The 16,807-nt window shown below is 39.8% G+C and overlaps 1 protein-coding gene across 3 annotated transcripts in view; it reads right to left on the bottom strand.

Moving 5' to 3' along the window:
* Positions 1-466: 466 nt before the first annotated feature.
* Positions 467-16,807, bottom strand: part of LOC146554254 (uncharacterized) — a 28,683-nt gene continuing 12,342 nt past the window's right edge. For 2 of the 3 annotated variants that reach the window (XM_085256105.1, XM_085256107.1), the window contains exons 5-10: positions 14,165-14,242; positions 13,754-13,910; positions 12,870-12,914; positions 12,257-12,724; positions 7,449-8,905; positions 467-6,319 (exon numbers count right to left, since the gene is read on the bottom strand). In XM_085256105.1, coding sequence (XP_085112231.1) covers positions 6,272-6,319; positions 7,449-8,905; positions 12,257-12,724; positions 12,870-12,914; positions 13,754-13,910; positions 14,165-14,242 — 2,253 coding nt within the window. In that variant the 3' untranslated portion in view covers positions 467-6,271. The remainder of the gene's footprint in view (positions 6,320-7,448; positions 8,906-12,256; positions 12,725-12,869; positions 12,915-13,753; positions 13,911-14,164; positions 14,243-16,807) is intronic. The other variant, XM_085256106.1, reaches the window with a different exon arrangement.

The following is a 16,807-nucleotide window of genomic DNA, read 5'->3' as shown; positions in this document are numbered from 1 at the left end:
AGGCCAGATTCAAAGGCGCTACAGCAGAACTGGCTCCCTGCCTGGCTGAACAGAAGCGCTCCATCCTTGTCTTTGAAATTGTCTGTGAATTGCCTCAGAACAGGAAAAAAGAGGATAATTGTGACACATAGTCTTTGATTTATGAATATCTGAAGGTAAAAATGTTACAAACATGAAACAATTCTTTCTTACAAAGCACAATTAATAAAACATCTTCTCCAAATTCTTTATCAATCCAATCTTATCCTTTCACTACGCACCTCTTTACCCCACAACTGGTGCTGGCTCATGACTGCCCTTCCCAGAGCCCGGTCTTTCTGGAGGTTTCCTCCTGTTAAAAAGGGAGTTCCTTTTTCCCACCATTGCACAAGTGCTGACTCACAGGGGTCATCTGATCGTTCTCGCTTTGTATTGGTAGCAGTATTTGTATTTGTATTCCACAATAGAGATGGAAAAGCAGACCACATTATGGCTTGCAGATGACTTTTATTTCTTAGTTTTTTCATCACACATTTAAGACACCAAATTGTACATTAGACATAAATGAATCATCATCACAATAAACCATGGCTGCATCATGACAAAACGCACAATTTCTTCTGAATATGCTGTCCTTCGACCATGGCTTTGGAGCACACACATATACATCGTAGAAAACACGTCATTCAACGCTGCAAAGAATGAAAAGCTCCACAGGGAACTTGATATCTGCCTCTCTGAACAGTAGAAGAGCTCTGCCAATGCTTTGGGTAATATTCTTATCCTGTGTGGGTAATAAAAGCAGCTGGTAAAATGAATATATAGATATTTTAAATCAGAGATATGGATAGCTATCTGTGTATATAATAAAACTGATTGCAGACCTTGTCATTTTAGTGTGCGCTACATGTGTCTATGTACAGTGATGCATTTTTGCTTTTTTTGGATGTTACCTTGGCAATCGATTAAAACACTTTAGCCCTGGAGAGTGGCAGTCTGCTGAGATTTCCTCCTGACATGTGGATAATTTAGTAGCAATAAAGTAGCAATTTTTAATGAAAGATGTCGTAGCTTATTGGGAGAGTAAAAAACAAAACATGGTTTAAGCAGGACGACGGCTCCACCTGCAGATACTTAAGATACTTAAACTCTACTGATAAATGTTTCTTGCTAAATTATGTTATTGACAGATACTCCATATTAATATGTATCTCCATGAGACTATCAGAACTGAGATCCATTCTCCAGGCGGAGAAGAAACCTGTTCAAAGTGGTCAGTAAAGCTTCTACCACCTTCAGATTTATCACTACTGTTATTCACAAATGCATTTTAGAACAATACCCTCATGTTTGCAGATATTCTTCTTTTTAGGTTTTCACATTGTGAGGACGACATTATTTTGACTGCATCATTCAATTTTTCAAACTCAGAAACTGACTTTCATTTTTATTTGACATGGGTAGCTGTGACACGCCTATTTTGCTAACATTTGAGGTAAGTTTATATGCATAACTACAAAAATCTACACACATCCACACAAGAATTAGGGCAGGTTCTGGGCCAAAGATGAATGGATAACAAATTAACAGCTGGCACACTGTGGAGCTCCAGATTTGCTATTTTATTACACCACAAAAAGTCTGACATTTTGAGCAAACCTGCTTTTTATCACATAAGATACAATGCAGCACCATCTTAAATCACATGTTACTGGTTGTAATGATGCATGCTTGTGTATGTGTGAGACTACTTTATATGGAATATGCTTAACTGTAAGCACATCATGGTACAATGCACTCTCATCCGTCAGTACAGCCACTGGTGGATGAGTCAGGGGGCGGCAGTCAGACAGGAAACTGCTGTTGAAGCTGAGCTTCCAGCGGGCAGCTTAGGTTTACAGTCTATTAGCTTGAGACAGCATAGTTTTAGCCAGCTGTCTGAAAAAGATAATCCAGTTTTCTGCAGCAGACCATGCTCAATACGTCATAGTTTCTGTGTGTAACAGGCTGGCAGTGTGCAAACTGTTATTTTAGTGTTGTGTATGTAACTAATTATGTTCCAAAATGCAACAAATGAACAAAATAAGTCTTCTAAATGTTCTGTTTTCTTTACACATGATTGTACATTTGAACAAAGCAAATACATGGAGCACTGTGCTTGTATATGAAGTGTTGTGATTCACGCTAGTAGATTTGTCAATTTTAGATTTTGCCAATAACTTGATACTAAATGATACAGAAACACACATTAGATCTAAATATCCTTTAAAGGTGTGTACCCTCACATTATGCTACACCCACATGGTTTCCATGGACAAAAGACCAAAATGCATAGGAAAACTGCAAAACGCACGTCAATAATGTCTCGATGCATGCCATTCCCTAACTCTCTGTGAATGGGACTCATGGCCATTGATCGGTGGTCATGACAATTTGCATATTAATGATCCAGGAACTGACCTCCCAGCCCACTGTTCCTTCAGTGGTGCTAGTTTCACTCATTGTGCAAATGTACTGTATATAAGATTGGGGAAACCTGCAGTCAGCTGAGACTGAAGAAGTCACCTGGATGAGTGACGAAACATTTCTCCCACTGAAAATGTCCAGATGAACAGGATGCACTTTTGGGACACATCAGTAATCCTTTAACTGGAAGTAAGAACTTTGAATATAAGGTAAGGTGACGATGGCTGGTCTTCGGGGTCTCACTGACTCTTTTATATTAAATTAGCTCTGGCTCTTTAACTGGTTCTGTTTAAAATGATTAGACCCTTGATGTTAACTCGTGAACCAGCTTGTGTTTTCTTCCATTTCCAATGGAACCATTCTAGTTATTCAGTGGAAGCATCTCGTTTGAAGCAGGTGGAATGTGGGACTTCACTTTAATGTCTTTGCTATATGATGTGTACCATTGTACAATCAAAAGAAAATGTGAGTTCATGTACATATCTACAAATATGAAAGTCATGGAATACTTGCTTTTAATGGGTGTAGCTGCTGTCATGAAATCATGGTAAAAGAGTGAGGTAGGCTGAACTGAAGCTTTGTGTGAACTGAAAGGTTCAATCAGTGCCTGCTGAGTGTGCCATGTAAAGGTAGACTCACACTCATGATATTTGTACTACCATGTAAAAACAATCAGTTTGAATTTGATGGCAGCAGCATGTTTCAAAGAAGGTGGGATGGGGCGGCAAAAGGCTGACAAAGTAAGTGACACAAAAAAGAAACATTTTATACGTAATTAGACAAACTGATGACAGGTCAGTAACAGGACTGGGGGGAAAAAGAGAACATCTGAGAGAGAGATCTGCAAAAAAGTGCTTCAACAACATTGTAGAGCAATTTCAGAATAATGTTCCTCAACAAATAGTTGCAAAGACTGTGAATATCTCATCATCCAAAGTCATAAGCTCAGAAGATTCAGAGAATCTGGAGAAATCTTTGCATGAGGGACCAGGCTGAAAATCAACATTAGATGCAGCTGATCTTCAGGTCCTCAAGCAGACACGATCCTGTTATGAAATCAGTGCGTGGGCTTAGGAACACTTCCAGACATCACTGTCTGTGAACACAGCTCACTGTGTTGTCCACACACACCACAGTGCCACCATCTCTGGACCAAAGCTCATTTAAAATGGACTGAAGCAAAGTGAAGAAATTTTAATTTGAAATCGGAAAACATGGACACTGCGTCTTCTAGACTATCCGACTTGCTGTCAGTGCTCAGTTCAAAAACCTGCGTTTCTGATGGTGTGGCAGTGCATCAGTGCCTCTGGAGTTGGCAGTTTTAGAGCAGCATATACTCCCATCCAGATGGCATGTGTTTCATGGAAAGCCTTCATAGTAGAAGAGTCCTTGCTGTTACCAGCTGGTGGAGCATCATAAAGTGAAAAATATCTCTATGAGACAAGAATGGGACAGCATTCCTCTCCCAAAGTCTACAGAGTGGGAAGCATGACCCTGTTTCTGAGATGTGCTGCTGCCATCAAATTAAAATATTACATATTTCTCTTAAAATGATATGTTTTCTCCGTTTAAACATTTGATATGCTTTCTGTGTTCTATCAGGAATAAAGATGAGCCAATTCTGTTTTATTTAAATTTTACACAGCATGAAAACTTTTTGGAATTGTACTTCAGGTTGGCTCAGGAGGAAGACTGATGACTTCATCCTCCAGTCTGCAAAACACTGAACCCCAAGTTCAATGTGTATGTGACTGTTAGAGAAAAGCTCTCAGGTGTAAAGAAAGTGCTTGTGTGAATGTGAGTGCAAATGGTTAAATGATGCTTGCAGTAGAACAGGCTTCGGGTGCTCAGAGGAATAAAGCGCTATGTGCCATTTCTGAACTGCCTAATGAACTGGTTACACTGATGCTCTGCTACCATACCAGTAAATATCATGTACTTGTTAAAAAGCAGTTGTGCGTGTGACCTTGTGTGGGTACAATCAAAAGGAATAACAGTGTTTTACATATAATTAGATATCTAATTATAACCTGAAAATGATATAACAGTGTCAAAGAGGTCTCTGGGAGTGATTAACCTACAGAAAATGATCAGCTCACAGATTTCTGCTTTGTACTCTGGCTGTGGCGTCACTGTTGGTTCTGACTACTTTAGTCTGATCACAGTAAACTTATCAGACCTGGGTGGAAGAAACTGCCGGATGGGCAGCGTAACAGCGGCACCGGTGCCAGACCCACTCCACATTTACCCTCGCTGTGTCCTGGTTCCACGCTTCAGATCATTCCTAAGCAAAGATGTTTACACCAATGAAATGCTCAGATCTGCCTTACCACTGTAAATCTGCTCGACTTTGTGTGCGCCATCCACAAATGAAAACACATCTTAATTACTTCATAAAGTTTCACTGGCAGTGCTATAAAAAGCTGCTGGACAGAAGAAACTGCTTTCTGAAAGTTACATACAGTACTTCTGTACTGGTGTCTTTAAATATCAGCAGTAGTAAAATTAATTACATTACGAGGGAGAGACAAAAATACAAGAGCTTACTACTGATGACAACGGTACAAGGCAACAGTCTTCCACTCAGATGTAACTATCTGTCTTTTGGTGTTGTGTCCCCACCCCAGCGCTCCCCTCATGCATCGCTTTGATCACTAGTAGACGCTCCAGGCTGTGGTTGCCTAGGTGACCTCATGCATTTACAAATGTCAGTCACTCCAGTGGCCTCCAACATGAGAAAAGTTCATCCTGGGCTTTTTGCCCATCGCCACTTGAAGTCAGACAATGTCGCTGACTTTCATTGCTCACCAAACCACACCCACATTTCCTGGGTGGACACAGCTTTGCTGCTTTTTTATTTGTTGCTACCAAACAAAAGAAAGAATTGGAAGCCTGCGCTGTTAGTTAGGTAGTTACGTCTGTAACTGCCTAACTAACAGTACACAACCAAAATCCCTGCATAGTTTTTATTTTCAGCATTAGTGTGCAGTATGAAATTGGAACAAAGAATGAAGTGGCCATCTTTTCAGTTACAGTCCAATTATAAACATGGGTGGCATCGCATTACTACTGAGCGTGCTACACATGTAACAAAGCACACACCTGACCACAGCCATCAGTCGTGCTTTGTCACTGGTGAAACTGAAGAATCCAGCCTAGAATGGCAGTGAACCACTGCTTCTCTTTAAGGAGCCTCTTAAATGATGTGTGAAAACACTGTTGTGAGCGTGGATATGCGTTCATTGGTAAATCTGACTATAAACTCTCTACAGCTCATATGCAACTCAGATCTAAACTACTAATTGGATAGATAATCTCAAAACCACAACAGCAGATTACATTGTATCATTTATATACAGTTTATCTATTTGAAGTCTTGTAACATATGTCCTAATATTTACTGTATGTCACATCACAAACATGGACATTATTTGCACTTCAGACCAGTCAGGTCCGTCAAAACCTTCTTCAGTTCATCAAATCATAAAAAGACAAGATAGTAGGTCAGACAGTCGTGTGCAACCTTGACAGATGTAAATAAAAAAACTGGATAAAATCATGTTTCTTAATATAATAATCAGGAAATCTTTTTTATCATTTGGTTCCTGGTAGTTTTTTCATCTTGCCTTCCATTGTTTCTCCTCTGATTAACCTGAACTAATTTACTGTGATAATTAACACCAGAATGAGCTCTTTAGTCATTTTTCCTCCATTGCATTTCCCTTTGTCGTACTTTATTCCTTATCATCTTCACTTCTTGCCTTGTTGTCATCACAGGAACCGTGCTGACACAGTAAACCTCACTTGAATGTTTCATGGTGAGAGATCACTTTAAATCGATGACCTGAGTCTGGGACTGGGCCTTGTCCTTGGCCTAAAACACATGAAAGTAAATATTTTTAAGTAGATGTTTTTTTTTTTTTTAAATATAATTTTCTATGCACAAAGCAGTTCGAGAGGCACGCTGACTTTTAACAGTTATTTTAAATAATCATTTGAACTTCAAACAAAATGAAAAAATATTTTCTTTAAGATAGGTTCAGGGCTGTTCAGCAGGCACTTTAGTAGTGGTGCAAACCATTAGCCAAAGAAACCAGAATTAATGTTCAGTACAAAGAAAAACATGTATGCATGGCACCACAAACCAACAATAAATATATCAACAATTTCTGGCTGTTGGATGGAAACTTTTGGCATATTGTCCAACCCCTACAAGAAATGTTTTTCATCTCAACGTTGTAAGAAGTTTGAAAGGTTTCGGACTTTGGAGCAGTTTAATGGAATAGCTGACTAACAGAACAACTATAATTCTAGCTAGGGATACAATGATGCGACATTTGGATCAAATATTGGTTCAAAACCTGGATGGAATATTGGGGAGCCAATTCATAGTCTGACAGTTAAATTGGATCAATCAATCCAAAAATATTTGTTTCATGTATTTATCCGATTCTCATTTATTATTTCACAAATAAATACCAACAATCCAGTAAATGTAGTCTCTTAGGATTAAGTTAGGTGTTCAAATGGAGCCAGATATACAGTAATTATGGCCAGTCTCACAATGAGGAAAACAGCTTATTAACACTGAAACATTGATGTGTATTAGCAGATAGTCACAAAGTATTAGATCAGAAAAATGTGAATGGATGCTATTCTACTTCTAACTTTGCTAAAATGACTAAATACCTGGTTCTACTCTTGAGAAATATTTACAGTTGTAATTATTTCAACTCAAAGTTCAAATTTAACACATAACATATTTAAAAAATAAATCCCTAACCCTAACACATTAATGACGGCTTGAATTATATTAATATTAAATGTTGGGTATTTATTCTTAATCTCCAAGTTCTACAAAATGTCGACAATCATGGGCCAAATAAAAGCAAAAAATAAATAAAGGACAGTAAACCTGAAATTAGGATTTCACAGGATATATCAAACTAACTGGCCATCGATTTAATGCTATAATAAGTTAAGAAAAATAACGTCCAACTTACCCTGAGAGATGGTCGAGGAGGCCTAACTGGTCGTACTGGCTCTGGTACTGGGTTTGTCTGCCTTCTCTGCAATGGCTCTAGGTCATCAGCTACATCAGGACATCCAATGTATCCTCCAGCCCCAAACACTGAACCGAGATCACCTTCTAAAAGGTTGTGGTGGATCAGGGCAGCAGACGAATTAAGGTCCTGGCTGGCAGACATGCTACTGATGGCCATGTTTAAAGTACTAGTATGTGTGGTATTCGAGGTGCAGACACTGGGGTTACTGAGCTGCAGTCCCAGCATATTTTCGGATGCCACATCACTATCTGAGCTGTCATTAACAGAACTGACATCCTGTTCTGGTTCCAGAATGCACTGGATGTTGTTTGCTTCAGGCAAAATGTCTGTACTCAACAAGTCCAACCCCTCCTGGTCAGGTAACTCCTGATTTTCCTGAAGTTCCTGCTTATTGTAGCTACCTGAAACTAGCACGCCCTGGTTTTCCTTGCTATTAAAATCCAAAACTTCCTGGTTACCATGGCTATCTAAATCTAACACTTCCTGATTTTTAGGATAGGAGAAGTCCAGGACGTCCTGACTGCCAAAGCTGTGAGGTTCCAGCACTTCTTGGTTATGACAGTCACAAGGTTCAAGTAATTGCTCACTGCTATTATTCCGACAGAGGTCCACAACTTCTTGATTGTTGTGACTACAGAGTTCCAGGACTTGGTTTTTATGGTTAACCACCTCCCTGTTTTCGAGGCTAGATGGTTCCAGCACTTCTTGGTTTCCATTATTACACAAATCTAGAAATTCCTGGTTATTGTGGCTATCATTTTCAAGCACTTCTTGGTTTTCATGGGTATGAGGTTTCAGTATTTCTGGGTTATTATAGCTTGAGAGCTTTCTTTGCTCATTGTTGTCATTGGTACAACGGTCTATTGCATCCTGGTTGTCATGGCCACAGGGATCCAATACTTCCTGGTTCTCTTCTTGAGGGCTCAGCTTAAAGCCATAAGGGTCAAAGTCCCGTGTCATCTGGGAGGAGGTAATGTCAAACCCATAGGCATCAAAGTTCAGCTGATGTTGAGAAGAGCAGGGTTCAGGGTCAAAGGTCAGATCATCATCAGCAGGTTCTGGACTCAACTCATCTTCATCAGGGTCTAAAAGAGTGTGACTAGAATGCTCTGGGCTGAGTTTAAAGCCATACGGGTCAAAGGAAGACTGACTGGTTGGTTCATAGTTCAACTCAAGGCTGTTCTGATGTGAGTCAGGCTGAGTGAAAATGTTCTGGGACTCTAGTGAGTTCTGTGGAACAGCAGGGATTTGGATTTCTTCTTTGATGCTCCTAACCTGTTCTGTTTGCTGACTGTAAGTGACATCACAGGGCAACGTTTCCTCTCTGTTGCCTGTCCAACCTGGCTCCAACAGGACAGGTTCGCCAACAGCTTGAGTCAAACCAAGACACTCACCTAGCAGAAATATACAGTGAGTAGTTAAGAATAGAATTATGACGCAGTTACAAGACCACAATTTTAAGACGTTAAGCTTACAGGCTAAAGAGTCTGAAATAATACGATATTCAAAGGTTTAAAGTTTATAAAGACAATTATACTGCTCAAAATTGCACATCTAAAATCGAACGTAGTCAATGTCCAGAAATGCTGTCAGTCCATTTTCACAGAAAAAAGATTTGTGATACTAATTTAAATTTTCATCACATGCAACATGTAAAACAATAGGGGGCATATTTTCCCCCTAAAGGCCTCTGAGTGGGCCCTGTGGACACCCAAGTTTGTGAATGCAATAACTCGAGAACGAGGCGATGTAGGATTTTCAAACTGAAACCATCGGTATCTAAAATTCTCTAAAGTTTGTATCCCGGTGACCTCGACCTCAAGGTCAAGGTCAGAGGTCAAGTTTTCTGAAAATCGTCTAAATGTGATAGTTCAAAAAGGACGTTATCTAGAATGTTCTAATTTATAGTATAGGTGCATCTACTAAAAATCTCAGATGAGTTTGAATCCTGGTTACCGTCACCTCAAAGCCACATAGGATTTTCACATTCATCCCACAGGCGTAGGAGGCTGAGGAGCAGCACTGACGGCTGCCGTTTTAGAAAAGAAATTCAGTCTGAAACTTTTTTGTGTAATGGAAATGTGTTCCTAGGTCAGCAATTAAAGTAGACACCACTTAAGCAGGAAACTGACTCCCAGCATCAGTATATGCACATGCACAGTATCTCACCAAAGTGAGACACATTTTTGTAAATATTTTAGCATAATCCTTTCATGGAACAATACTGATGATATGACACTTTGATAAAGTGTAAAGTAGTCAGTGTACAGCTTGGATAACAGTATAAATTTGCTGTCCCCTCAAAATAACTCAACATACAACCATTAATGTCTAAACTGCTGGCAACAAACGTGAGTATGCCCCTAAGTGAAAATGTCCAAACTGTGCCCAAAGTGTCAATATTTTGTGTGGCCACCATTATTCTCCAACACTGCCTTAACTCTGTTAACGGGAATCCTCTTCCACTCCTCCATGATGACATCATGGATCTGGTGGTTGTTAGAGACCTTTCACTCCTCCACCTTCCATTTAAGGATGGTTCCCTCAATTAACTGTAGTGCCAGCAGCACTCATCCAGCCCCAAACATCCCACCACCATGCTTGACTGTAGGCAAGACTTGTCTTTGTACTCCACCTGGTTGCCACTACACACCGTTGACACCATCTGAGCCAAATAAGTTTGTCTTGGAATTGCTGTCCGTACAGACACTATTAATGTGTAAATGATTAACTAAAAATCTTGTCAACACAAAGTTCTTTATTTGGAGGACATTTCTACAAGATAAGTTACTGAAAAACTGCTTGTGCTTAAAGTGCTTTGGCACTCTTTGGCAATACCGTAGGTAATGTAAAACTTCATCATCACATCAGCCTCCTCTGATGACCTGTTTGCTGCTGCCTGCCACTGAAAGGCAATGGAGAGAGGGGAGACTTGGGCAGTGCATTTATTGCAGCATATAATGTGTTTTCTGGATACACTGTGCTTTTTCAGCGTTCAGAGGTTGATGGCTCCGTGTCAGAGCTGGCTATGAATTTCAGACAGATCAGGCCTTAACTTAACAAAAAAGTTATCAATCGTTCTTTTCATCTTTTCTCATTACCCACAGCTACATCCACTTCTGTCGGGCCTAGGCTGGTCACTAGGGCTGGGTATCAACACTGATTTCTATTATCCATTCAGTTCCAATTCACAAGGTCCCGATTTAGCCTCAGACAGTCAGAAATACTCTAATTCTGATCATTTATCAGTACTGATACATGTGAGACTTCATCAGAGGTGTGAGCCTTTGTGTCAAAGTAACTGAGGATAAAACACAGAAAAACATGAGGGAGATTTTCCTGGCCTGGCTTTTTATAGCAGATAAACTTAAAAATATTCTGCAATATTGCAAAATTTTTAATTAAAAAAAAAATAATTCAGTATTGAACAGCAAAAATTAGGCTTTCTAGTTCGCGGCCATTTAAGTCAATAAAAAAAAAAAAGACAGCGGCTGACAGTGCTGTAAACCACGGTAGACCGGCGGGTAATAAGCGAATGAAAAATGTAAATGACGATGTTTTTCCAAATGTGAAGCGTAGTTTGGATCTTCTTTTGTTGCTGGTTCAGTGAATTTCGGTTGGAGAGAGATAAAACCTGCAGCTCAGAATCTCACGCAAAAAAGACGTAAACACAGCGCGGACCGGACGCATCAGAATCAGTGAGCTGTCGGCTTTCACCCGTGCCCTCGGGTGAGAAAGCCGAGAAAGAGAAAGCTGATTCTGATGTGGCGGCTCTGTGTTTACTTCTTTGTGCAGAATCCGTTTTCCTGCTCTCATTTGCTGTTTGTTGAAATAGTTTTGTGAGCTTTAACCTGAGATTCTGGCGTTTCTGGCAAAATACATTTATATTTGTTATGTTGTAACAAGGAATTGTCCACCAGGGGGCAACAGTTGTTGAAGAGTGGTGTCAGTGTGTGTGGCGCATGCCCCAGTTCAATATAACAAAGAAGTGACTGTGAGGTCAACATGGTCTCCGTGGTTCCTGAGTTCTAGGATATCACAATATTTAAAAGTTGATTCAGGATTTAATGAATCGATATCGCTTTATTCGAGCTACTGACCTCTCTCTATCTGCCTGCACTTTCAAACGTACAAACGAAGGACAACTACAGGACCACGGCCAATCAGAGGTCCCGCCCCTGACTATCTCTGATTGGTTTAGACCACGATAGGCGCATAATGTGTGTCAGTTGTTGACCACACGGAGATTTTCAGAGTTGCTGAGAATTTTATTTTATTTTATTTACTCGAAAAGTTGGTCACACCAGTGAGACCTAGGATTTTTTTTTAGTTGCACCACTGAATAATTTGGTCACATTTGCGACAACACACCTTCTACCCATTTGTACCTGAGACCTTGTAACACTAACGAGTCACATGACACCAGGGAGGGAAATGGCTAATTGGGCACAAATTGGACATTTTCACTTAGGGGTGTACTCACTTTTGTTGTCAGCAGTTTGTGGCTGTGTGTTGAGTTATTTTGAGGGGACAGCAAATTTACACTGTTATGTACACTGACTACTTTACATTGTATCAAAGTGCCATATCTTCAATGTTGTCCCATAAAAAGATATAACAAAGTATTTACAAAAATGTGAGGGGTGTACTCACGTTTGTGAGATACTGTAAATGAAAGTAATAAAAAGTAAAACTGAAAAACTGTCATGTCTGATAACCGGGCGTGTGACTAAAATATAAATTACCTTGCTCTAATCCTGCTGATGACTGAGTAATAGCCTCTCCAGCCAGAGATCCCAGACTATGTTCTTCTATGTCGGAGGGCGGGGAGACAGCACCAAGATCAAGCTCATACCCATTAGGGTCAGATTCTACAGAATACTGTCCCTGGGAACGCCACCCTCGGATAGGCTCTGGCCCCAGCTCCTCTGACGAACTCTGAATGGGTTTAAATCCATGAGAATCATCTTCCATAGCAATGGTGTCCAGGTCCTCTCGACTGTAGCTAATCTCTATGTCACTGTCTTCATCTGGGAATTCTGACTCAAAGCACTGAGTTCCCGTTGAAGCTTTGTTTTCAACACAAGACAGACTGGTGTCTGCTTCGTCACCGGCATTTCCTGTGCTCTCACCAGTGGCAGTATTCGTCAACGGAAACAAAATATCTGCTGCGAAGGGGTCGCTGCCTTTGAAAGGGTCAGAACCAAAGCCATCTGAAAATCAGAATATTTAAAGAGTTTATACTTGTAAGTTTTGCTAAGAACAGTATTGAAGTTGAGTAACAAAACAACAAAATGAACAAGAGCCTCTTTATGTCAAGTGAAGTTCTGTTTAGATTAGTGGTCTATTATAACTCACCAGATGAGTCTGTTTTAAGGAATAGGTCTTCATTGAAGAGGTCATCTATAAATCATGTGTAAAAGAAATGAAATCACTGTACTTTATTAATACCACTGCAACAAAAAGTAAAGGTAACAAAAGCATATATGATTAGTTTGCCAAATAAAAAAATCATCATTTATCCCACGATGTCACAGCCTAGCTCCCTCTGGTCCCTAGAGTTGAAGGAGTTTTGATGCCCAGCTTGGGTTGGTTTATTTTCTGAGCCCCTACTCTAGTCCTCTCCTACTCCAGAGTTTGAACCACATACACAGCCCCAGGATCAGAGCTGCCCGATGTCCTAGTGGGAAAAGTTCTACTTGTGCATGAATTAAGTTGTCCCTTCTGACAGAAAAAAAGCTGTAGTCTCCACCAACCCAGAGGCTGGATTTTAACAGTTCTGATTCCCAGTCCTCTGGCTGCCATAGTTCATGTCCAGTTCCAATTACCACCTTAAGGCCAAATCACTTAACCCTCAAACAATTCAATTACATCACTTTTGAGTGTAGCCGTAGGGCTTGAGTATGTTCATATTCTAACAGGAAGATTAGGTATTGCAATCATCAACCACTTCTTCAAATTGATGCCAAACTACCCAAGCAAACAAAGTCACACTCTTGAGTGATTTGCTTGGAAAGATGCACTGGCACAGCATTCATTCAGATTTAACTGTCTGGGGGCCAGGTTGATGTTCGAGAAATGCAACTTTTCTTAACTTTTCAGTACTGCAATGCAAAGTGAACGGATACCCACTCCAATTCAGCAATGCGTGTCACCTCTTTCAAAGTAAATTAGAGAAAAGAGTGCCAAAGTCTGAAATCCACGACAGCAATAGTAGCTCAGCCTCTGAATTTGTTACATACGGTCACACTGACAGCGGGCGAAGGGGTTGGCTTGGTAGAAGTCCAGCTGGCTGAGGGGGTTGGGGTTCATAGTGAACTCTTCCTGGTCTCTTTCGTTTTCCCCTTCGGCGTTGAGGTCCCCTTCCTCCAGGCCATCCTCTATGTCAGACCTATCCATCTGTGGACGCGTGACAACCAGAGGTCACAACACCATGGCTCTATGCAAAACTAAGGAAGATGCCTTTGACTAGTGACAGCTGGTGCTGCCAAGTTACACCGGTTAGAGGTCTTTAAATTAATTTAAACTGATTTCATATCAATAAAGTCAGCACTAATTACAATGTCAAGTTTTTGGATGGATTTTAGCCTAAAATGTTTTGCACATAATTCGTGCTATGCATGACACGACATGTTCTGTAAGAGCGAAGCTACCTTTGGTGAGCTGGTCCCACTGTCATCTTCTTCTCTGGTACCGACTAGATTATTGCAGAAAGGTGAACCACTGCCCCCCTGGAGGTGTTGGAGGCACAGAGAGAGAGATAGTTACTAAAATGCCACAGAAAAGAAAACGCAAGACACATATATATATATATTCTCCATGATAAAAACCTGCGAAAACTGTAGCATAAATATGAAAGACATAGAATAATACACTGAAGAAAAAAGATCACAAACAGCTCCAGATCACACACTAATAGTCCACATGCATGAGCTTGATTCATTTTTGACTCCCCAGAGAAAACATGTGAATTCATATCTATATTTCCCTGCTAAATACAGATACTAGTTTTAAATTTGAATTTAAATTTAAATTCATTTTTGATAGATTTCTAAAATATTTGTGCTTTTTGTTTTGATTGTATAAATATCTTTTTATGGTCTAATAACTTTGTTAAGCAGTGTTTTTAAAATGTCTCATATTCAGTGCCTTGGCTCCTCCAGTCCAAATGTGGAAATGCCCTGGAGAAGATAATTCATGCCAAACAGCCACTGGATCGGATATAGTGTAAGTGCACAAATGGCAGTATGAATGTGTGCGTAAATGGGTGAAATGGGAAATGGACTGGTTCTTATATAGCACTTTTCTTCTCTTCACTCAAAGTGCTTTATAAAACTTGCCTCAATCACACAAGCACTTTTTTCTTTTCTTTTTAACATCCACACACATTTACATTCCGATGGATGTGTTAGTGATCAGCTTCGGGTTAGTATCTTGAAAGGGGATATTTGGCATGACTGGAGCAGCCAGGGATTGAACCACCAATGTTCAAATTAATAGATGATCTGTTCTGCCTCCGGAGCTACAGTCACCCCAGAAAGAGCAGAAAAGTGCTGTATAAATTGATCATTATACAGCACTTGTCACAGTGCAATATAACACAGAAGAGTGTTTGTTATTGACTTTTTATTGAAATTCAGCAATCAATATACTGTGCACTTTCATTTTTATCAGTAGTTACAAAGTAAAAGCTTAAATGTCCTGTTTTGTTTTTTTTTACATGTATGACCCACAAAAAAACCAAACAAAAACCCCTAAAACAAAAACAGGAACATTAATGGACATGAAATTGTTATTACACCAAATCTGATTCGAGACTAGTACAATCCAAGGTCAATGTCCGGTCTGTGTAGTATCAGACAGTCCATCCATTTCTTCCAGCATCAAGCAAACAGGTTCCTCTTATAACTGGCGTCTGCTGTCATTCTCTCCATCCTGTAAATGTCTACTGTGATGTCCATCCACATGCTCAGAGTTGGGCTTTCTGTGAGAGCCAGTTTTTGTAATGGCTCTCTTGGCTGCCACCAACAAAATAATAAACAGATATTTGTCTCTCTTTGGCCATCCTTCAGGCATTAGTCCAAAAGATTTAACTTTACTCTCCAAAGGCAGATGACTTCCTAAAGTTGTATTGCATTGTGTATTTCCTGCCACTAGGTTTTAATACCATGACAATCCCAAAAGACATGACTATGATTTGCTTTAGTATTTCCCCAGTGAATTGCCCTCACAGCAAGATATTTGGTAAGGGGTAATAAAATATCTTGCTATACTTCCTGTGAGCCGCTACATTTCCATCGATATGTCCATAATGTTGTCCATTTTTCCTCCCTCCATTTGCCACTTTACGTTAATATATAGAGTTGAATGTATTTCCCTGTTTTTAAGCCCATTGTATACGCCAGAAATAATGCCTCTATATTTGTTTGTTTCTTCCCTCGCAAACATGTCCAGCAGCTGTTTACTTGATTCTTGATACTCTGATTCTTCCTTTTAGAGCTGCTTTTTTCATCCCATGGAATATCGGGCGCACGTCACCATTGTCATTAGTCTCCAAATAAAAGCGGCTCTGCTAACAGACTAACAGACTTAAAAACTCCTTTGTCCCACATGCCATCAGACTGTTTAACTCCTCTCTGGAGGGGAGAGGGAGGGGAAACAGGAGGACAAAGGAGGGAACAACTAAGCTGTAGTGCCTCTTCACCTCACTGTACAATACCTTGTGCAATACTTTTTGTAAATAGTCAACAGTGCAATAGACTCAATACTTGAAATGTGCAATTCACTTGTATTTTTATTTTTTATTCCTATTTATTCTATTTATCCCCTTTGTATATTTTATTTATATTTGTCTCTGTATTTATATGTGTGTGTGTGTGTGTGTGTGTGTGTGTATATATATATATAACAGTTCTGTAACTGTAACTTTGGTCGTTGCTGTGCTTTTTTTTGGAAGTCGAATTTCCCAGAGGAACCCACCCGAGGGATTAATAAAGTTCTATCTTATCTTATCTTATCTTATCTTTAATGTGGGGATCTTTCAGTATGCTCGAATTCAATTTTCTTGAAGAAATGGATATCGCTACCAGATGCTGCATACACATTTAGCAGCGTAATTGAATTCCCCTCAATGTTTTCCCTTATTGAAATAAATCACCCCTCCTTATCTCTTATCGCAAATGTTTTTTCAAAATGCTTGATAAAAGGATGGCAACTCCTCATCTTCATCCAGAATTATGAGATGATGAAAATACATTTGTAAAACCCATTCTTTTTCATTTCTCTTGTTCCTTGTA

Source organism: Mchenga conophoros, linkage group LG18 (genome assembly GCF_057382185.1).
Source record: "Mchenga conophoros isolate Kocher_MC1m ecotype Shallow Benthic linkage group LG18, M_conophoros_male_GT1.1, whole genome shotgun sequence".
Classification (NCBI taxonomy): Eukaryota; Metazoa; Chordata; class Actinopteri; order Cichliformes; family Cichlidae; genus Mchenga; species Mchenga conophoros.
Note: the sequence above shows the minus strand (reverse complement) of the source record. Positions and strands in the feature narration are given on the sequence as shown.